At 38.0% G+C, this 23,726-nt stretch overlaps 1 protein-coding gene across 2 annotated transcripts in view; it reads left to right on the forward strand.

Annotated features, from left to right (window-relative positions):
* The window catches only part of RAP2A (RAP2A, member of RAS oncogene family), a 31,989-nt gene extending 9,835 nt beyond the window's left edge, over window positions 1-22,154 (forward strand). For both annotated transcript variants that reach the window (XM_063392332.1, XM_063392333.1), the window contains exon 2: window positions 18,120-22,154. In XM_063392332.1, coding sequence (XP_063248402.1) covers window positions 18,120-18,357 — 238 coding nt within the window. In that variant the 3' untranslated portion in view covers window positions 18,358-22,154. The remainder of the gene's footprint in view (window positions 1-18,119) is intronic.
* The last annotated feature ends 1,572 nt before the right edge of the window (window positions 22,155-23,726 follow it).

Raw genomic sequence — 23,726 nt, forward strand, 5'->3', positions numbered from 1 at the left:
GAAGCTCTTTGGTTTTGTTTGAACTAAACAATGAATGTAAAATGTTTGGGGTTTATACCATTTTCCCCAGAATTTATAAATGAGAGGGGAAAACATCTGGTGAGGCTTTTTTCACTCACCTCTGTATTTAATGTATTTAATGATGCAGAGTGCTGAACAAATGTATTTTTTTGAACTGTGACATCAGTCCTAATTTGTGTACTGCTACTTGTAAATACATGTTTTTAGGAAGGTATGTTTTTAGTCTGTGGATTACTTTCTACTGCCAGAAGAACTTGATGTATTAATAGGTTTTCCTAGTAGTAGTCTTCTATCTCCAGGTTCAGAATTTGCCCTTTTTCTGCTGAAATTATTCTGCTGAAGATCTGTCACACAGTGGTGTTTTGTGGTTTAACTCGGGTTTTGTTAGCTTCAGGAATTCAGGTTGGGGGTTTTTTGATAATTTGGAGGGCAGAAGATGATCAGATTGAACTATTTCCTCTGGAAGATTTTGTCAGATGCCTTTCATACCCTCCTAACCCCACAAAGCAAAAAATCTAACTGATCTGAGTGTTTTTCAGTCTCCAGTTAAATCCAGGCTCTCCATCTCGGTGCTTAAAGATGGCATCTGCTCTGTTAGTCTCAGATGCAGTTGAATTCTTGATAGCTGACATGCAGGTCACTCCCTACAATGCCTGGAAGAGAGAAGAATGAGTCACCTTCTGCTGGGTTAAGGCTGCTGCAGTCCACTGACAAAGTCCAAGTGATAGTGTGGAGTGAATTCTCCCATTGCTTTCTTCCTTTTGGGTGTGGTGTTAGGTTTGGAGGGAGGGGACTGGGGTTTGTCAGTGTGGCACCACTTAAATCTGTTTGATCTTCTTGGATTCTTTAACAGATGAGCTCCTCAGGAGTCATGGAGGCTTTGGAGGTAGGAGAGGTTGGTTTAGTTATTGTACCAAATGTGCAGGAAGCAAGCAGGCACTTCTGGCATCGATCTCCTGAACATGCAGTGCTCTGGAACAGATGCCTTTTTTAATATCTTTTCCCCCAGTGCCAACCTTCTCTTTTTATGCTTTTCATTTAGAAATAAATGAGACCCGGGCCTTACAGGAAAAAAAGACTAAGCTATTTTGGGTCATTTCCTTAGGAATCTGCTTTGCTCTAAGTATTAAGTATAATACTGTTGCAGCAAACCACTCAAACTACCAAGTCATATATGCAGAATATTTTCTCTTGAGAAACAGGATTGGCCATGGGTCAAAACACTTAAAAAGAGTGGGAGAGAAATGGAAGTCAGTATGTCATCATGAAGCAACAGCTGACCTTTCCTGAAATATTATGGTCACCTGGACTAGGGCAGTCTTCTAGTGATCATTAACGATATGGGATATAAATTTTGCATTTTTGGAGTGACTTCCTAATCTAAAGAGAATAAGCAGTCCTGAGAAATCACTGGGTACCAGTCCTGGTATGTTTCTTTATGTTGTACATCCAATCTTTTTCTGTTGTTCCCTTGGGATTTGTGAATTTGCCTTTGTGTGTTTGTACTTACCTTCATGTACCACTTCATAGTGGTACATCTTCAACAAAAAGATTGAAGAGTATTTTCTAAACCTCTCTTGCAGTTTAGTGGTTAGAACAGTCTTCTGGGAAAAGCAGATGTGAAACTCCTATGACTCAAGGAGGTGTGTGGTGCAGGTCTGTCACCTCATTGATCAGGGTTGTAATTGCTGTACTATGTTAAATGTGAGAAACGGCATTGACACCTCTTGCTTTTATTCCCAGGGCTTTCTGTGGAAGTGATACCTGTTGTGGGTTTGTTGAATATCTTACTATTGCTGTATTAGTAGACTTAGTAAACAATGTTTAGTGAATTAGGCCAACTGAGGGACTTGTTCTTGCAAGTCTGCAGAGACCTTGGGTGTGTGACCCTGATTTGGTTCCAGTATGTGGCTCAGCTGGGCTCACACAGCTCTAGGCCTTCAGACAGATACCTTGTTTTGACAAAAACTTTGGGTGGGTGCAGCTTTTCAAGATATTTAGTGGGGAGGGAGAAGTTTTGTGGAGCAGTCTCTTGGTCATGGGCCTCTAAATGCTTCTGTAGTCTCAGTGTATTTATCTACCTCAGTTTTGCCTTCAGACTCAGAAATATTTGCCATCAGAATGAGTTAATCTCTCTACCTCCCTTTTCACATCAGTTCCATTCTGTATGTTTTGGGCAGTAAGTTTCTGAATGCCTTTGTATGACTTTTTTAGTATAGAATATGGAGTGGGCCACAGACTTGATCAAATTATCCACAGCATAGGCCTAACAAGTCTTGTACTTCAGATGCCTTCCTTCTATAGAAGGAGTTCTATGCACAGCTTATGTTATATTGCTGTTTAGAAAATTTTCTTCAGAGTAGAATCTGCTTGGATGTCTATCCTTTTACAAATAGTTGTCTGGGAGATCATAGACTCTTTCTTGGAAAGAAAGAAACAGGAGAAGAAGATGCTATCAGGATAGCTATTCAAGAGTCCGTAGAGTTTTGATGTTAAGTGTCAAACAGGAAGAAACTTGATTAGTTTGCCGTAATTGGATGTCTCTTCTGTCTGGTTCTTGGTTTGGTTGTCTAGAGCCTCCCTTAACATTAGAAGCAGAAGATACTCAGTAATCTCTTTTCGTGACATCTGTTTCTCCAGTAGTCAGTATAGGTTGGCCATGTGAGAGAATCAATAGCCTTGTGCTCCTTGATCCTTGATGTTCCAGAAAATTTAGGCATGATGGCACATTCTAGAATTTCACTCAATTCAAATATTCCCAAAATTCATTAAAACTGGAGAAAAGCCAGGCTGCCTGTTGGTGTGATGCACGTGTGGCTGTGTTTTGATGGGAGTGGGATTGAAGAGTCCTCTGCTGCCTTTAAAGAAAACATAATGGCTCAGCTGATAATTTTGCCTGGACTGCATGAATGGATACCTAATAGTCTCACCTTTAGTCTGGCACCATAGAGGATGTTATTGTTCCATCTGGGATTTTTGTAACCTCTGTTACTTAACAAAGTGTCACGGTCTTATTATGTAGTTGCTGCAAATTTCTGAGTCTGTTTTACTATCTAGCAGTTTTTAATCAAACTTCTTGTAACTCTTTTATTTCTAATACTCTCTTGTAACCACATTTCTTAGCAACCAAAATCAGATACTTGCTACTCATCAGATGAGTCTGTTAACAACTGTTGGCAAGGAATGCTGTTCCTATTACCACTCTAGTTCCAGTTTTTACGTTGTGGGAATGGTCCTGCTGCCACCAGGCCTTTTGCCCCAGGTTCTGCCCTGACCATGTAATTGGAAGACTTGCTCCTCATCTGTGTGAAGGTGCCATGTTCAGGGACCATGATGAGCAAATGCAGTCCTTGGACAGCCTCCTGATGGACTGGAGCTACTGTTCCTTCCATCTTTTGGTTTACACTGTTGGTTACACCTGTAATTGCCAAGAGCTCACTGCAGGGTTGCAGTGGTGGTTTGTAGACAAGATGTGAACATTTGACAGGAAGCAGGGCCCTTTCTGAAGGGAAGGAAGTGAAGGGCACTTGCAGGCAATAGGAACCCTCCATCATAAGACTAAACGGTAGCAGGCATGTTCAAAGGGCCCTTACCTCTAAAAATTATATCACGAGAAGCTGAAGATAAACATCAGGGTACCTTGATGGTGGAAAGGTGGTTTGTCCAGGCTGCTTCATCTTAGGTACTTTGAACAAATCCTTGCAATTCAAGTTTTACCAAATTACCAAAGTTTACAATGTAACTCTGTTATGAAAAGGAAAGCAAAATATACACAAAGCTACCATCAGAGTTCTTGAACGAAAAATGTCCAAATTGCTCTACAACATAAGGATGAGGGAAGGAAGGTGCTATGAATTGCAGGGTTTGCTAATGTTTCCCTAGGCTTGATAGGGACACATTGGGGAAAAAGAAACAACCCTGTGTTTACAAAGTTTTCCCCTCTGGAAAGAATTGCTGTATTGTAGACTTTACAGTGGAAAGAGGTATGATTTTTGAAAAAAATAAAATATTTTCTTTACATGGCTTCTCAAGAACTTGGTTGTTCAATATAATTGCTGCAATTTATTGCAAGATATTCCCTTTCCTATTTTTTTTTCTCACAAAGTACATTTGGTAAAAATACACACAAAAAAAGATAAAAGCATCCCTTTTTAAATGAGATGAGTGTATTCGAGAAAGAAAACAAATAACCTAAAGGTGTGAAATCACCTAACTTGGTGGATGTTGAATTCTCCTCCACATGGTTTTTAGACAGAAATTGTGATTGCCATCATGGTAGCTTCATCTGCCAGAGAGGGACAATGGTAAGCTCAGCCTTGGATGAAAGCTGAAAAGGCACACCTTGAAAGTCCATCATTACTCTAAAATTATGCAATTGTATTGCCTTCCTAGCTGGGATAATTAGACTGGTAATTGAAGTTTGCATTCTTCTCCAAGAGATGATCAAAACGCTTGCTTTGAAAGACTTTCTGTCTGTCAGTAAGAAATGTGGTTAGATTAAAAGGACTGGGAACAGTCTAGGCTTCACACCTCCGCACACACCTTCAGATTAATTGGAATGGCCTTTCTGAATAGGACAACTTAATGTGGAAAAAATAATTAGTGGACTATTTTCAGGAAATTCTAGTTACCAATTAGTTATTCAATGAGGAAGGTGTAATGGACACTGGGGTGTGTGTACATTACCTTCAAACATAATCTCTTTCTTAAAAGAAAGCCTTCTTTTTCAAAATATTTCAATATTTTTCAAATATTTTCTTACTGTTACTTTTGAGGGTTAAGTATACAAATTAACATCCTTTCTGTACCTAAAATGTGACAAATAGACATGTAAATATGGGGGTAATATTTCATTTCTTAGAATAAAATAAGTGCCTTTTTTTTCTAATTAAGTTTGCTCAGAAAGAGAGACAGAATGTATGTCTATGTAAAACACAGACACAAATATATGCATATATGTACACAAGAGGTTTTCAGTCTTTTAGCCATCTGGGGTCAGGACTCAGGATAAAAGGGAAAAAAATATGAATTCCATCAGGTTCTGCAGTCATCTTCTGTTTAAAATAATTTAAAATAGGGTTTGTCTACATGTGAAAATTCCTTCACCAAATTACTTCTGAACAACTTTGTTTAAACCAGTGTAAAGCCACATTGTTTGTCTCATAACTAATTTGAGCAATATTAAAATTGACATCCATGTGGGAATGCGCAGCATTTTAAAGAAGTTTCTTAGGTTGGCCTGGCTTGTTTGTGCTTTCTCCCTCTGAAAAGAAGTTAAGTCAGTAAGAGACATGGGCACTGGTTTAGTTCTGTTTGCCTCTGTCCCCCACTGGTGCAGGGTTGCTGTCTGTCAGCGAGCGAGGCCCATCCTCGGTGTCTCGCTGGGTGACACCGGCAGAGCGCCAGCGCAGAGCTGCTCCGGTGCCCAAGGGATGCCAGCAGCCGGAGCCTTGGGCTGTGAGCCCAGCGCTGCTGGCATAGCTTTGGCACGGCCAGCACAGCCAGGTGCCCGCATCCCCAGAGATGCAGGGCGTGCTGCTGGAGTCCCAGGGGCCAGCCTTGCTGGTGGGGTTAACAGGGACGAGATAGAACGGTCTGCAGGTTGACTGGCTGCCACAGAGCGTCTTCGTGGACAATGAAATGGCTGTCAGACAGGTTAGTAAAACTCTTCTGGGAAAAAGGAGCTTTTTATAACCTAGACTAGACCCAAGGAGATTAACATTTATACAGTAGTTAAAATATAAATAGCTTGACATTTGAGATGATGAGTATATCTGAGTTCCTCATTCTAGCTGGCTTCATTTTTGATAGTTAATCAAATATTAGATTTGAGAGATACATACACACATCTATGTATGTGAGGAAAAGAAAAATGTTTAGATGTCACTGTTTTATTAGATACCCTGTATTTAATGTCATCTTATAAACAAGTTCTTATTCAGAAATGTCTGGATATTCGAGTGGGTTATATTCACAACACTGATTTGGAATGAAGTAGTCTGTTGTTTTTCTTTAATTGGTACAGGTCTTATTGTAGAAAGAATGAAGGAATCTCCTAAGAAAATTATTTCTGAATTTTATGCTCAAGATAGAAAGGAGGCTATCAGGAAATTGTTCACTATATTTATCTTTATTCCACTTAGAGGTAGTATGTTGGGAGGCAGTATTTTGTATTTGAAGATAAACCAAAATTTATTTCAATAAGAACAAACAAATAACAAGCAATTGAAAAATCCTGACAGTTCTGAAGCTCTTATTTTGATCTGTTCATCTTTAGATATGGAAACAGTTTCACTTAACAGGATGATATACACTTTTTGAATGAAATTTCTGGAGTTAGAAAGCTGAGGTGTTGAAGATGGAGGTGACTTTTTAAACCTATGGAGAATAAAACTTTCTTGGTGCTCTGTTTATTCTAACATTCCAATTATTTATAGCAGGCATATGGTAATTAGATAAATTGTTCTGTAAGATAAGGGCCACCGACTTTCTGAAGTCATGGCACAATGCTTTTGCTTACCAAATTGAAAATAAAACGTTCTGGTAGAAACTTGGCAGGAGTGAAGAGGCTTTCAGAGCATCTGCTCAAATCAAGGCCTTGGATTTTTTCTTTGTTGGTAGAGGAGGGTTTGACTGTGGTTGAAAGGTCATGAAACCAGAATATTATTTCTGCAGTAAAAGAGAAAATGATAGCATTTATGCTGTTTTGTCCTGAATTCATTCACTGTATCAGTGTGGTCACTTAGAGTTTCTGTAAAATAGTCCATTTTCTGAAAAATATCCAGAGTTGTACCCTAACTGTACCATTGTGAGGAAGATCAAAAAAAGAGCATTTTTTGCAAAGTTTTTTTATATGCATTGTAGAATGTTTTTATTAACTTAAACGACATAAGCCGTATTCTTCTTTAGTTTCTAGGGCAACAGAAGTCTCTGCTTTGAACTAGACACACAAAATCTTTTCAGGCTATGCAGTATTATAAAAACTCTGGTGTCTACCTGCCTTAGCTTCAACACAGGGGCTGGTGAGAGAAGTTCCGGCCAGGTTGTTTGCCAATTAGCCCTGTTATTTTTGTTCTGCTTTTTCTTATGTTTTAGGGACCTGCAGCTAGGTTCATTGCAATCAGTCAAATTCTTTAAACAGCAAATAAGTAAAAGCTTCTGTGAAACTGCAGTTTGTATCAGTATGTAATGCTCAGTTCTGCAGGCTAGATCATGGCAGCCAAATTATCACAGGTGAATTTTATGACCTAGGCTTGCATTTCAGGGGCCAGATCTGGGTAGTGCCAAAAGTCAGGAGCACAGACTTTTTGGAGTAAAAGGTTTTTACCTCGAGATGGAAGAGAAACTGTTTCTTTTGCTGTGGTTCTGACTGGACAGGACAACACAGTCATTCCTGAATGCTAATCCTTTGGGAGTGGGTGATGCTACTAAGAAGGTTTTGAATTAATTGTTAGGCCTATTCTTGAAGACTGTAAAAGTGTAATTTTAATGAGCTAGAGAAAATCCTATTAGAATAGTTTAAAAGTTTTGCCATGGAATTTTTATCAGTGATTATAAATTGATTAAAGTACTACAAGATTGTGTTGGCTTTGAAGAGTGAACTAATATTTTAGAGGACTATATTCTTCTGGCCCTTTTAAAATACATATGCATTTCACTGTTTTTTCCTATTTTTACTTTATGTATCCACTAAAAAGTTTCACTTTTTATAGTTTAAATAAACAAGGATAAAGAGTTTGAAGTTGTCATTAACTTATGCTTGAGCTTTAGCTAATTCTGCAAAATCTGGTTAGTTCATTTTGCTTTCAAAAATTCTAAGATATGTGTCTGTCTTGAGGCCTGTAAGTATGATTATCACTTCCTCTACATAAATGAATAGGTATAAATATTTATATAACTTTGTCATTTGTTTCTCAGCCCATTTTCTATGTAAACAAGCATTATGCAACTCAGTTGTCTGCTTGTCTCATCTTCCTCCATTACCTGCTAGTAAGTTTTAAATTCTGCAGTGCAGTTGAACTAAATTAAACATTAGGACAAATTCCCAAAGAGATTATGGAAGGCCTGTCCTTGGAAGTTTTCAAGACTGAACTGTGCTTGGCCCTGTGGAAGCTGGTTGAGATTTCCTGGCTGACCTTGCTCTGAGCAGGGGGTTGGAGACTTCCCAAGGTCCCTTCCTGCCCAGATCAACATCTGGAACAAATTAGAAGTCTAAATAATGATTAAGTTCTGTCAGAATTGTTGGTGGGAAAGATACACTGTCACTGCTGTAGTTGTGGAAGAAACTGGCACATGCTTCATCCTAATTATGGACTGGAGAATGGTGAGGGGAAAAGTTGTAGGCAGAAGGAATAACTAGAGCTTTAGATAGCAGCATTGATAGACTCTGTAAGAAACTAGACCTACCATTGTACTCATAAATTGCTTTACAGACTCTGTGCTTTATTCAGCTTTTCCAAAAGGATTATTAACAGTATTTTATTGCAAGGATTTTTTTTTTTTTTTTTTACCCAAGTTACAGGCATGAACTTTAATATATCTGAATTGGTACAAATCTCTTTGGTCACTTTCTTTCTCCTCCCTCACCTTTGTCAGTACTTGCTTGTACAGGAAGTTTACAGTCTATTTTAAAATATTACAGTAGTTTATCTAAACATTTGCACATCAAGATATGCTTCTGAGAGAAATTTCTTGTGACAAAGCATGTGTTGATAGATTAATAGTAATGCATTTTAGAGTCACTTTTATTTGAACACAGCAATGTAATGTAACTTTGAACTATTGGAATCCACAGATTTGTATGATGTGCAAGAGGCTCACATTGCTTTTAATAGACAACTGCATTTTTCATTGCCTTTGTAAAGGGACCTATTCAGTCCTACATCACTAGAAAAGGCAAGTTTTATGACCTCGTAGAGTTTTGTACAGAGGAGCAAGGAAGAGGAGAAATCCCTCAGTGTCAGCATATGTTTTAAGGTATTGTGAGCCTTTGCAGTTTCTGCTCAAGCCAGTGGTGTTGAAGTGAGGTAACAACCTTGACTTTGTCCCCAAAGCTGGTGTTCTTGCTTCAAGGGACACCTAATCTGCCAGCTTTATTCTTTCTGCTGGCAGATTTGATATTGGCATGGAATCTGCCCTAATGTTCTAAACACTTGTAAAGAAATCTCAAAATTTTGTGGTGTTACATAGCTTACTGCTGAGAGTAGCTGGGATGCAGGGTACTTTTTCACTTGAAAAGCAGACAAAACTGCTTCTGCATCCTTCAAGACGTTCAGATTGCCTCCATCACTAAGGATGGAATGCCTCAGAAGTGTTTCTGTACCATAGGCAATAGAGGTTAAAGCTGACAACTCTTTTCTTCGATGAAGAGCAGAGGTACAGAGTTCAAGGCACTTGCTAGAAACTGCACAGGAGGTCTATAACAGGGTGTGAAACTGAACCCACATCTCTTAAATCACATGTCAGCATTCCTCTTGCTCGATATTTAATGTTTTTGCTCTAAGGCATCGGAGGATAAAATTTAATTGTAAGTGGTTATGTCTGAAAAAAGTGGTCATTTAAAAGAAATGTCTTTTTCTTGGTGACTTCAGAATACAAATAAAAGATATATGGTTGTCTCTTTAATTTTAGAATCTTCTATATGTTGCACATTTCATAGATACTGAAAGCCTTGATATATCCAGTCATGCTCATTTTATTGGAATAAACATTAGTATATTAGCATGGATATGTCTTAAAAATATTCAGGGTAAGAAAACTAATGTGGTTATTAAGAATAATTTTCAATTATGGATGCAAAGCTTCAATATTGAAATGTGAGGCCTAATTTTCAGGTTGTTGAGCCATTTCTACAGCTAGTACAGTAATTTCAAAAAAATCAGGTGCTCAGCTTTAATGTCTGGAAATTTTTTGAGCAAGAACTTTTTTGTATTTAAGCAACTATAACATGCCTCATAATCATAATTAGGAGTTTTCTTGATAAGTAGACTTCTTTCAGTATGAACTGAGTAGAGAGACAGAAGCTAGATGAAATTGATGCAGCTGTAAGAAACTTGGATTTGTATCTATGATTTTCTTGTTGCTTTTATAATCAAGGGAATTAGTCACAATGGAAAAAAATCAGGTAAAACACTTGCCTTGTATTTACTTGTGGTTATTGCTTCTTAAGCTAAACAAAGGAACAGAAAACTCCCATTTGAAAATACCAGTGTTTCTGAGTTGCTAAATGTGCCAAGCATTTCAGGATTTCAACAAGATGATGTTGATGCTCGGTTGTGTAAGGTGAGGATTTTGATTGGCATAGAGAGAGAACTCAAGGATTAAAATCTTGTTTGGATATGCTCCCAGCAAACCTGCTGCTAAGAAGGTAGATTTTATATATCCCTTAGAGTCTTTTCAGTCTTGATAATAGACTTCAGTGTTAGCTATGAATTTTAATGATAGATACTAGGGAGAAGGTCCTTTTTGAGGTGAAAAATAACCTCTTGTTTGTGAAGGCTTTTGAGCATCTGAAATGGCAGTAGATGAGAACTGAAGCTACTTGTGTCATTGGCTCCTTGTTGTCCCCAGCACTCAGAAAGCTGTTTTCCTTCACCTGTGCCAGAGTCTTACTTTGAGAGGAACAGACAGTGTCATGGGACCTAGTTTAAACATTCATGGAGTTCTGCAAGCTTAATGAGAAAATGTCTCCCTAACATCTTTAATGATCAGGGATTTTTTTTAGGACTTACTTCAGTGACTAGTGAACCCTTAAGACATGTTGATAGACCTTTGAATTTTCAGATGTTCTTGACATTTTACCTTAAAATGCTGGAGGGAGAGCTGAAAGTAGGCTCTGTCTGTAGTGATGTGGAGAAGCAGGCTGAAAACTTGGAAGGAGTTTATTGTTATTCTCCCATGAAATCTTAGATATGGAAAATCCTCTGTAGATAAGAAGTGAATGGAAATGACCTGTAAAGATCTTTGGTGTCCTTCATACAGAGGTGATGTGCATCATCCTGTTGCATCTGTTGCAGCAAGGGAATGTAGGTTTATTACATGGCCTCTGAGTTTGTGCATTGGGTTGTACAAGCCATGGTTCTTGTCCCTTAGAAGGTCTCAGCTATAAGCTGCCTAGGAATAATGTGTGCAAGTGCTTTTGGTTGAAAAGTGCTTTTTGTGAGAGTTGGGAAGCAGATATTTATAGTGCTTCTATATACTGTGGTTGGTTGGGCTTGGTTGTTTCTTGGGCTTTTGCTTGGAACTATTTCCTCTAATTTTTAAAAAACACAGCACCAATGGTGAGCCAAACTGGCAAGTGAAGCCAGCTCTAACACCCACAGAACTGAACTGGCTTTAAAATATTTTATTTGAGATGAGGGGATTATTTCCAGAAAGTTTCATGTACAGGAAAAAAGTTTCTGAAACCCTCAAAAGTGATATGGTGTGGTGTTATTTATTATTCTAATATTACCCTCCCAAGTTGTTTTGCAATTATTATTTAATTTGCTGTCCTGTGAGTAAGTACAATTATCATGACTTTATATACCTCAATCTATCCATCTGAAGAGTTTGTTTTCCCAAAGGCTATGGAAGGAGTTCATGTCAAAGCCTAGAATAAAATGTTAGATCCCAGTCCTGCAATTAGGCCATACACCGTTCTTTATAACAAACTGATTCATGACTCAGCCACCTAATTGCAGTGGGACTTCCAATAAACTCTTTAACATCTACTCATTTATAAAAATTATTTTAAGACTATTTTTTTAGTTGGGAACTGTTGCTTAAGAAATTAAATCATTACACAATATAGCTTACAAAACTGAATATTAAATGCAATTAATTAGTAAACCGGAATGACTTGTTTGCGCCAGAATCGTGGGAGTTTTACAGCTGTTCTGTGTGGCTTTGCCTGAGAAGCTGTAATAATTTCCATTAGAGGGAAAAGTGCTCAAACTTTGCAGAAACCTACCTTTGTTAGATTTGAGTATGTCTCTGACACATTTATACATGTGTACGGTTACTGACATATCTTCATTCGTGACTATTTGCATGAGTCCGTGGAAAAATAATTCTGCACAATGACCCCCTAATGGTTGCAGTTTTTAAAGCTACCAAAAAGCAAAGAGTAAGGGTTTGGAAAAAGTGAGTTGTCTCCTCTGTCTGTGTGTTTTAAGGTAGTAATAGCTTCAGAAGTATATATATATATATATTTCCTGCTGCTTTGGTTGAAGAATTGGTAGCTTCAGCAAAGGGTTAAGATGGTTTTCTCCTTGAAAATTCTGTGGTATTGCTTCCTCTTATCCTGGTGTTTGAGAGGCTCAGAATCAGGCTGGGGAACACTTTGTGCCTTTTCTTATCCTCCATAGCTGATGTGAGTTTTAACTATCAAGGATTCTGCATTAAATGTCCAAGTAATTACATGAAAGGGATTAGAAAAATTCTTGATAGTTACACTTGGAGTATGTTCTTCCTCTAGATGAGGAAACTGCTTGTTTAAGTTATGATAGATTTTACTGCAGGCAATCAAGTTTGCAAGTTACATTACAAAAGGATATTTGGTTGTATTTAGTGGGAATTTGTAAGTAACCTAATAGATTTAACTGTCAGTTCTGGTACTTTATTTCATATTGCCCATAATTCTTTTGCTGTGTATTTTGGGAGGATTCATACCACAATTTTTTTTTGTAAGACTCAAATGAAGAATAATTAGTTTTTACTGACTTTTTGAAATTATTTACATCATTTTCAACACTAATATTTTTATCCCTTAAATTAATTTCCTTTTTGAAATGCTATCAAAAGTGCCAGAAATGCATTAAAAAAAAAAAAGGAAAGATGCCCTGTGTGTAGAAGGCAATAAAGGTGATTTAGTACAGGAGACTCCTTTTGATTATTAGTAATAGTTATCCTGTATAGATACCTTTTGTATTTCAGTGGTCCCAGTTTTTATGATATAAAGCTGGAATCATGCATCTTCCCAAAAACTTCAATAGGACTTAAACTTGTTATAAAAAATAGTCTTTAAGAATACATGGTATTATCTTGGTTTGCTTTTATTACACAGAATGATTTGGTTGAAAATACTTGGGTCTGATATGAAGCTCAGGAAAAAATCCTAGAAAAGAGACACCACTTCCAGAATGTGAAATTAGAAAACAGGAACCTGTTTGTACTTGTTTCTCTGCTGACTAGTACAACTCACACACGCACATAGAGTGTAGGGATCCTGGGCAGTCTCTACCACTGTTTAAGGGAATCAGATCAGTTTATTAGCCTTAGTGTATGTTTGGTTTGGGTTTTTTTAATTCTTGCTGTTTCAATCTTAATTTTTATTATATTTTCACCACACGTCGTCTTTGTTTTTATCTTTATCTGATGACAGTTCTAACCAGAAATCTGAGAAGTACCTTGTAAAAGAAGTCAGGTACTGCCCATGTTTTTCTGGGGATGAATGGAGGTGGAAAAGCTGTGAGAAAAAAGTCTCTGAAGGTCGTTCTCATACCATTCACCTTGAAGCTTTCTAAATGTTTTAAACTGTTATTCAAAGTGTACATAGTCATCTAAACAGAAATGTGGGTGATGTGTGTGCCATGTGAGGTAAGATAAAATATACAAATATTTATTGCTGTGTGACATATAAGACTGTGTGGTCAGTGGTGTATAACTGGACCACATAAAACATTTGAAGTGTGTGTATTTATTGATTCCATGTGGCTGTGGTAGCCACCCTCAGGAAAACAGATTTACTGTGGCCTGTTTGACCTAGGTGTTCATTAAAGATGAGTAACAGGGTAGGTTTTAGCACTGAATTTATCTAGAAATGGCAAATACATTCTGATTGACTTTTATGGGGCAATGACTGTACCTTGCCAGTAGTGGAAACCCTAGATATGATGGCATTTGACTCTGCACTGGTGTCTTTCATAGGGCTGTAAATGACTGCAGTCCTGTTTTCTCTTCAAGAGTCGCTGCTGCTCAGTATCTGTCGTACTGGAGCTAAAGATATTGAGATCATTTAAACAGGGTGAAGTGCCTTGTTCTTTATTCGTGTTCTGCAAACACGTGTAATTGGTCTTGCAAAAATTTGTTCCTGAAGACGTTTTAAAAAGTCAAGCCTTCCCCTGCTACATTTGAGAATGTTTCTTACAGGCTCTGCTATATTTGCCCTAGAATACATACTGTGCTGCTTTGATTCTGACAAAAGTGGCAACAATTCTTATTTTCAGGTGGCCCTCCTGCTTTTCATTAGGAATGATCAGTGCTGCTCAAAGCTTTTCAACCATACTGAGAAAATTGGATTTTCCTGCTCCAGAAACGAGCAGAACTGTGCCACTTTTCCATTGCTAAGGGCACAGGCAGGGGCAGATGGGCTGCAGCAAAAGGCAACTTCTGCTCAGCTCCCACTCTGGGCTGAGCTGCTCTCTCTCAGATCCTGTGATGGGAGCAGCAGCCTGGATTCAGGGCTTGAATATAGGTGATGGGGTTTAGCTTCTTTTGGTCTGAAAAATATTTGTAAGTGAGGTCCTAGAGGAAGGATTTGTGAATTCCTATGTTTGGATTTTTGTGGTTGTATGGAGGGGTGCTGCATTGCTGCTTGGACATTTCAAGATGGCTCTCTTTCTTTGTTTATTTGTTTTTTTCCTTTGTAAAGAATCTATTTTTCCCTCGGCCACTGAAATTCAACCAGATGAAAAGCCTGTGAGGAAGAGATGTTCTTCTTCCCTTCAAATTTCATTAGAAACACATAATTCCCCCACATCTGAGAAACTGCCCTTCCCATGGTGGGCCTGTGCTGCCACACACCACCTGAGTGGTGAGTGTCCAACATCAAAGCTCTGAGTATCAAGTGGAGTCTCCAGATGCAGGCAGAAGTTACCTCCAGTGAGATCATCAGCTGTATTAAGGAGAGTATTGAGCCAGGAATTTCCCCCAACTCATCAGGAAAAAAGAATTGCCTGGGGTATGAAGTGAGGCAGGAAATTCTGGCACTGTTGAGAGGTAAAGGGTGCAGAGCTAGCTTGAACTTCAGAGCTTGTAGAGTTTGATTTAGTCAAGAGCTAGATTTTCCACAAAGTGTTAGCAGAACTCAAAAACTGGAAAGTGTGAAGACCCTTAGGACTCTGAATGAAGACACACAGTTCATCATCCTCTTGGTACTTGGGGGATATGATACACAGTAGTCTGGTCTGACTCCCTCTACTCAGCTTGGGTCTGGCACGACTGATAAGCTCGTAAGTCCAGCTCATACCAGAGCCAGTCTTCTGCTCACTATCCACATACTGTTTTTCCATTATTTGCTGTATTCTAAGTAGTAGACACTGACTTTTCTATGTAGAAAGATAAATTGTGTATATTTATTATGGACACACATAAGTATATATAAAAATCTAAAATACATGTCACACAGATATGTATATATATAAAATGTATTTTCTCTGTAAAGTTAACCACTCAAAATCTAGGTAGTACAGGGATGTATTCTGCAAGAGCAACTTTATTTTTTGATCAGAAGACATAATGGGAGCTTTGCAGAAACATTTTCGTACACATTTCAGTATTGTAAAGTTATTTGTTATTGGGTGAATCTGAATTATAATGTGAATAAGGCTATTGACTGTAGGATCTCATTTTAGGTGGTGAAGGTAGGTAGTGAATCGGGTAAATGCAAGAGGAAAAGCAATACAGAAAATTGCTTCTATCTGTTCCACATAATAGTTCCTAGATGGTCCCGTGCAAATAAATTAAATTAGGCTTTTCACATCTTTTCTGTCAGCTCATCAGTTCTTTCTGTTCTTCAGTAGAAAACATCAGGGTTTCCACTGCTCCATTTCCCAGGTGCTGAGAACTCATAGCATACAGACTCTCAGATAATGTTGCCTAGTTTTTCTAGGGTTCCTGAACCTTTTAAGCCCTTGAATTTTTCAGTGGAACTGACTATAAGTCTGCAACAATGTATGTGTATGTGTTTCCTTATATGTTTCTCAACAAATTGGATTGACCTCACAAAACTCAGAGAGGTGATCTTGTGTTTTAGTTCAGCTCACCTATTTCTTCAATGGGCACTTCTCAAGCACCTGTTGTGAATTTCTCAGTTTTACCAGAGGGCAAGCCAGTGAAGAGTCAGAGGAAGTTTGGGGCCCTAAGAAATCAAGAAATGCAGTGAAGGGTTACCTGATTCCATCTGCACTAAAGGATTTTTTAATGCTGTATGGCAAATATAATAGGAGACATGCATCTGAACAATAAAGATAAGACAGCAATTCAATATTTCTTTTTATCTGTTGAAAGCCATCCATCATATATAATTTAAGACTATGCTATCTTGTGTTTAAACACAGGAGGACAGATTTCAAGATGCTTGTGTGTATTTTGGTACATAATTAATGGCAGCTTAGCTCTTGCAAGAGTTCCAAAGATACCATTCTGCTAAACACTGCATATCCTCGGAGTAGGAAAAGGGTTGTGTCTCTTCAGATGGTAAATGAAGGCAGGATAAATGGTAAAAGTCAGGGGAATTCTCTGCAATTATTGATGACAGCCCTGGACTATGGATTCAATTACATTCCCTTAGTAAGCAAAAAGGCATAACAAAGTTTAGAATTTCAGCTACATCTTACAACATAGTTGGACAAATTTTTGATACTAGTCTGATGATGTAAGAGTTGCTGATGTGGTTTGAGACATTATTGGCCTTTTATCCTTTCAGACTCTGGGGGAGCCCACCATCCCTGCAGCAGAGGCAGCAGGAACACACAGGCTACCTGTTCCAGTGCAGAGTGGTGACAGGCAGGGAAACAGGCTGTTTGCCTCAACCTGATGAGGCAGATGCACCAGCACTGCTCTGCTGCCTTGCCTGGCAGGCAAGGGACACGGGTGGGAGGGATGAAGAAGGTGTAATAGGTGGCTTGAGGACAATGTCATCTTCAGCTGCTGCAGGTGTCAGCAGCGTCTTTTATTTGTCCACTGTTCAGCCTTACTCCAGTGATAAGACTCAAAGCAATACTACTAAGATTATATGAAGGACAAAATCAGGTGTAAGTTAAGAAGGTACCATCTTGCTTCTCTTATGTCTGGTTTGAGTGCTAAAAAATCGTAATTGGTTTTTTTCTCAGTCCTAGTTGCTTTTGTGAGAAAACCTGTGTGAGAGTATTTTGGAAATACGCCCAGTGTTGTCTTCTCTCTTCTCTTTTCTATGGCAAATATGTAAATTTAAAACCTGATGGAACACTTAGTTTCATGTCTGAAGAAAGGTTTATGAATGTGAGGATGGAAAAAAGAAACCAGCAGGCATTTCAATTTTGTAAAAATTTTTGGCAAGGATCCTCTCACAAGGAGGTACAAAGTAACAAATTCCTTCATAGCTAGATGATCTGTTGTGCTGTCCAAGTTGATTATGAAGCAGAACTGTGATGGTATTGCCTGGAACTTAATTGTGATTTTTTTATTTGTCTCTTCAACTTTAACTGGCATAATGATGTGAATGCTGCAAGGGTGAGATACACATTCTGTATTATTTAATATGTGTTTTTATGTAACAGTAATGTGTGTATGCAGTGCTTGAAGTGGACTACATTTCCTCAAATTTGGAATTAATTTACTGGCCCTTTGGTTTTGTCTCATTTGTTGCTTCTCAGGGAGTTCTGTATATATTGACCAAAGGCAAATGTACCCTTGAAAGGGAGAGTGTTGCATTGTTATCCCAAGCAGGAGATATAAAATACCTGTTCAGGGAGAAGAAGGATGTAATGTTGAAGGGAGGGCTTGATGTCCTTCCTGTTCTTATACTTGGAGATTGCAAACGGAGAAAATAGTGTTATATTCCTCATTTTTGTAGTGTGAAAGTATTCCTGGCATATTTCCTGGAGGGAAGGAAAATTCAGAGGAGGAAGATTTTTGTAGAACTCTGAAAGCTCTGAGGGGAACAAGATATGCAACAGATTACTAGAATGTGAAATACACATTTTTTTTCAAATGTAAAATTTTAAGATCATCCAAATGTCTTTTTCCTATTGGGTCTGTACTGTTTGCAAATAGATTTTTTTTCTTTTTTTAATTTTAAGAGTGTTGCCATTTTAAAAAATGTAATTATTGTTGTTGTTTTTGTTTTTAAACTGTAGGTATGAGAAGGTGCCAGTAATTCTGGTTGGTAATAAAGTGGACCTGGAAAGTGAGAGAGAAGTATCACTGAGTGAAGGCAGAGCCTTAGCTGAAGAATGGGGCTGCCCCTTTATGGAGACCTCTGCTAAAAGTAAAACAATGGTGGATGAGCTCTTTGCGGAAATTGTTAGACAAATGAACTATGCAGCGCAGCCAGACAAAGATGATCCATGCTGTTCTGCATGTAATATACAATAGCATTAAAAATGACCTAACCTGGACTTAATTTGCAGAAATTTTGTAAGGTGGTAAAACTGTCTACTTCACTTCCTGGTTTGTGGATCACCTGAAATACATCTGTAGTGAAGTGGCAACATTAACTCAGAGCTGAGCATTGAAAGTCAATCACTGACTCTGAATATAATTGGGTTAAATGACCACATCTCACCCGTTTTTTCCCTTTGAGCACCTGCAATTTTATGGCACAGTCAGTTGATCTACAGGGTCATTCCAGTCGAACATACGTGTGTTGTCACGTCAGACAACAACAACAGCAACTATTTCCGAAGAGGACAGAATCCTTTTGGAAACGGGAGACGAGAGCAGTGGAGAGGATATCTCTGAAGACCTTTCACGACAAGCATAAGTATGAAAAGGAGAGCCAAGTCTTTTGGTGTCTAATTACCACGCTTCAGAATGGGCACTATCACATGTGGCTGAGTTTGTTCAGTCAGTTGTGTTGATTTCACCAGAACTTCTTACAGTGTTGGAGGAAAAGGCTACCAGAGACCCATATAGTTTGGATTCTTTTCAAAATCAATGCTATTATTTCTACACTTTATCCCACATCTTGAAATAGAAAACATGGAATCAGTGTGTGAAATGAGAGGCAAGATCTGGAAACAAGTGATAGGTGAAGAAACAGTCTGGCATTGGAATGTTTTAAATCTTTCATTTTGCTGCTCAAAAATGGAGGATCGCTTCAGGTTTTGGTCTACAAAAAGCCAAACAAACCCTCTGTTTACAAAGCAGGAAGCATCTTTATTTTCACTTTACTGAACCAGGAGGAAGCAACTGTGATGAAAAATAAATTGCTGAGCCTTACTAACAAGGAACACTTTAATAGATTAACTAGTACCATCTTGTAAGGAAAATTAAGCCATGTTTCATCCATATGTTCCCTTCTGCAGAAACCTCGTGGGACAGTATGAACATCCTGCATTTTTAAGTTTGTTAAAGACAACAATTTTTCTTGCCTTTAAGGGCTACATTCTCTGGTGTGATCCCAAACTAACCTTTGAAAATCCAGTTTGCTATTTGATAGCTTTAATGTTAAAAACTTAAATTGAATAACCATGTGAAATCATTTGGTTCAGAGGTGAAATAGTTACAGTTGTAATTCCTTAGGTGAGTGTGGAAATGGCTCTTTAATTGCCTGACACACTATTCAAAGGTTGCCCCAATTATTGGAGTGTTTAATGGTGGGAGCAAATATTTTATTTGGAAAGGATGCTCGAGCTCTGACTTGCTAGTTTCATAGCAGTGAAGTATTTATCATTTGCATGACTAATGGCACAGAAATACCTATTTCAAAGTCTTACAATCAAAGTATAGAAAAGTTTTCAATCGCAATGTTTAGATTTTAAATGCTGGAGAGATTGTCTTGAGCTGGATCTTTTATAGGTAAAATTGGCCATAAAAATACAGTCACTGAGCCTGTGGTCTAAATAACACCATGCGTTTATTAGTTTCTAAATCTTGTGCAGTAACAGTGTAGTTCCTTGTGTTTAAATGAGTGAAAATAGGGGTGCTGGGCTGTGTGTGTGTGTGTTGAGTGTGTATGTGTGTGTGTATATGGCCCTTAGAAATGCTGTAATTGGAGTTAGGTTCGAGAGTTTTGCCTCCATCTGCAGAACTTCCTAAAAGCGCTCTCATCTGCCACGAAGGACACTGCAGTAGAAAACACTTTGCAGATTTCCATACATAAATATCTTTAACATTTTGAATTATAGTTCACTGGATCATAATTAAAGAAAACCATTCACAGAAGAGAACTGGCCAACTCTGCCCTTAATCTTTCAAGACCTTTTCACAACCAGTGTGACAAAGGGCATTAGATGTCCCAGAACATTAAGCCTTACTAGAACATAAATGTAGCCCATTTCCCATCTACTTTGCAGAGCTTTTGTTACTGTACTTTGTTCTCTTAGGGAGATAGGCACAGCATTTATTTCTGGCATCTGAATGCCCATTTTGGGTGCTCTGAATCGCCCTCCTAGAGGCACCTACCTCTTTCCATTGACTGTATGGCAAACTTAGGCTTTTAACTTTAGTCCTCCAAGTCACACAACTCACATGCCTAAACTAGATGGTATGAATGTTCTCTTACCACCCCCTGCCTGCCCATTGTGTCAGCTGCCATGCTTAAACAAGGTGTGAGATGTTGGATTAATGATATTTCAGGGTTTCAAATATCTAGATTGGGAAATGGTTAATGAAGCAGCACAATCCATCCATAAAACAGCTTGTCAGTGTGAGATCCACTGCGTAATCACTCGAAAACGAAAAACGACAAAAACAAACCCCAGAAAACAAACCAAAGCCAAATTTCAAACTCAGTTGGAAGTGTATGTTATAGGAGGTTGTTTACAGAGATGTGAAAAGTCTTACCTCACAGATTGTTCATCGACCAAGAAAATGGCATGGATTATGAACAGCCTAACGTGAAGTTCATAATATAAAGCAGATGGGCTTTAAATATAGGAAAAATTGCACAGTAAATTTCAAACAAAAAATATTAAAGAAAATGTCTCCCAGTTTTGCTTCTTCATTCCACTCTTACATTTTCACAAGCATAGGCCATATGTAAGCTACCATGCAACTTGGCTGGGGGGGCAAAGTATAAGTGTTGTTTTTCATTGTATAGTTCTGAGGAAGTAGTTATGCACTATTTGTATTTCCACTAATGTGAAGATAGTGGAGCTTGAATCAATGACAGTTGCACTCGACAGATTTTTCAAGTTATAGGGGTAGAAGAAAGGGAGGTAGGTGAGCCACATGGCGGCTGCATGGCCACCCTGCAGGAATCACTGGTCTTGGGTCACTGTTTCATTTGTACCCTGATACCAATTATAGTATTTGAAAGTTTCTTATAACATGCCTTAAAATATTATGATTTGTTCCAAAGACCCACTTTTCCTTTGGCTGTTGTTGTAGAGCTTTGTACTTTTCTACAAAGACAGCATTTCTCCAGTTTTGTTGGTTTTTTTTTTTAAAAAGTTGCAACTTTTATTCTTTTAAGCTATGATAGTGAGAGCAACTGTTTCCTCTTTCCCTTAAAAATAAACACAAAAATGATTCAAAGCAAACAAACGAGAATCAGATCAAGAGTATTAAATACAACTTGGATTTTGTTTGGGTTTTTTCTGTTGTGCTCATCCCCCTGCCCACCCCTTCAGAGCATCAAAAAATAAATTTGGTGACAAATTCTGTTCTGATTCTAACCTCTCTCTAACCCCAGTGCTACAGTTGCCATTACTTTTCTGTGGGAAAACTACTGGTATTTGCTTTCCTGTATAGAATGTTACCTAAAGATGTCAGCCATTTGGTTGGGGGGTTTTGTGCATGTTTGTTTTTAATTTTTTTTTTAATATTTTTTTTTACCAGTGTGCCATCAAAGCACTGGTTAGGCTTTAATTGTGAAACTCCGCAACAAAAGCAAATGTTTGACAACTGCAGGAGGCTTTTATCTGCATTGTTGTGCATCTGTTAATTCTTGATCAGGATTTGAAGAAAGACTGAAGGGGGTTCTGGAGTCAGACTTAACGCTGTTAATTTGGAGTTTCCTAGGGGTGAATTAATGTATTTCACAGTTAATTGTTGAGCTCTAATACAACTGGCAACTTAAAATGGGGCAACAGTTTGTTTTGTAACAATGTCAGTTGTTTAAATCTTGATGTTTCAAATAAAACAAGAATTGTACATAGAACTCAATGCAAACTCAGCAGTTGTATTTGGAGTTAAATTATTTTAACAAATAAATTTATTTAATGAAATCTTCCTTGCATTTTCTCTGTTGTCCATTTTGATTTGATCAAAAACTTCATCCAGAGCTGATGAGGGTGCCCAGTAATTTGAAACAACACTGTCAACTATATTCAGTTCAGCTAAGTATTTCCTGCCAAAATGCTCTTCTGGTACAAATTAAATAGCAATAAATAAAAATCAAATATAATTTATTTTTTATGGATGGATGGATGTTGTAATCAAAGTTATGAGCTTGAGAAAGAGCAATAGCAACAGAGGGGGTTTTTCTGTTCACTTTTTTTAGTGGGATACACGCTGACAATAATCAGTAATATTCAGGATTTGATAAGATACAACTCTTGCTATGGCAAGAGAATAGTGCTTATTGTAAATATATAATAAAATGTTCCATATATAAAAATAAAATGACCAAATGAAAACTTGTTCAATGTAGTTAATATGCAGAACTACTTTTATAGCACTGAGACTTCAAAGGGTTAAAGAAGGATTGTTTGTTATATCAGCTGTTCAATTGATGAGTGTTTTGAAGGCTTTCAGCACCACACAAAAGGAGTTAGTGTTAAAAGAACTTCAAATACAATTAGTGTTGCAGAGATTTATAAATGAACAGTTGAGCTAATGCTAACAGGATTATTCTAGCTAATTGGCACTGATCAGCAGTTACATTTTAGTCATGCCAGTATCACTAAAATACCCTATTTTCACTAATGATGGGTGCTTGGTAGTCTCTTGTTTTCATGTCATGCATGCCTTAAGGAGCAAGAAGCCTGAGGCCGGCACATCTTAAAAATCTTTTAGTTCTATGATCATATAGAAGGCTGACACAAGCTGCTGACTGCATGTTTTTGATTTGCCCATTCATTCTGTAAATCAGTTCCAGGGGAACTTTTGCTGATGGGTTCTTCCAGTCCCATTAGCTTAGCAATATCATTTTGTTTTGCCCAAGATACCTATGGAGAGACAACAGGAATTCACTGGGCTGTTCTGAACAGTTAAAAAGTGCCACTGTGTGACATGCTCTTTTCAGATAACTGAACAGCTAGAAAACTGAATTTTTTATTCCTAGCAAATTCTTTCTCTGTCTCTCTGCAGCCTTTTACACCTCTTTTTATTTTTTTTTCTTCTTTCTAGCAACTGCAGGAAGTTTTTTACTCTGTAAAATATTTTGATTGGATATCCTGTTACCAGTCTTCCACAGGTATCAATCTAACTGGATCGCGAGCCTTTGGTCAATATTTTTGTTGCTTGACCAGGGAATCACTGGACCACATTTTCTATTCCAAGCTACCTCCAGCAGGATTGTGTCCTTGCTCTTTCCCTTGTGCTTTATTATCCATCAAATGACATCTATTTTTCTGAGCACAGGAAGAATGATTGTGAAATTGCTGGAAACTGTGTTTATTGCTCTGTCTGGCCCATAGCAGTGTAGTCATCTCTTCCTTTGGCAGGCACCAGCTTGGTCAATCTCATTTAAGAAAGAAATTTCCAGCTTTCAATGACTCTGAATGCACTAGTATCCTACTCAGTTGTCTTAAACATAATTCCCATTTTGCCATAAAACCTGCAGAAAGAACTTGTCT

This window comes from Prinia subflava, chromosome 3 (assembly GCF_021018805.1).
Source record: "Prinia subflava isolate CZ2003 ecotype Zambia chromosome 3, Cam_Psub_1.2, whole genome shotgun sequence".
NCBI lineage: Eukaryota > Metazoa > Chordata > Aves > Passeriformes > Cisticolidae > Prinia > Prinia subflava.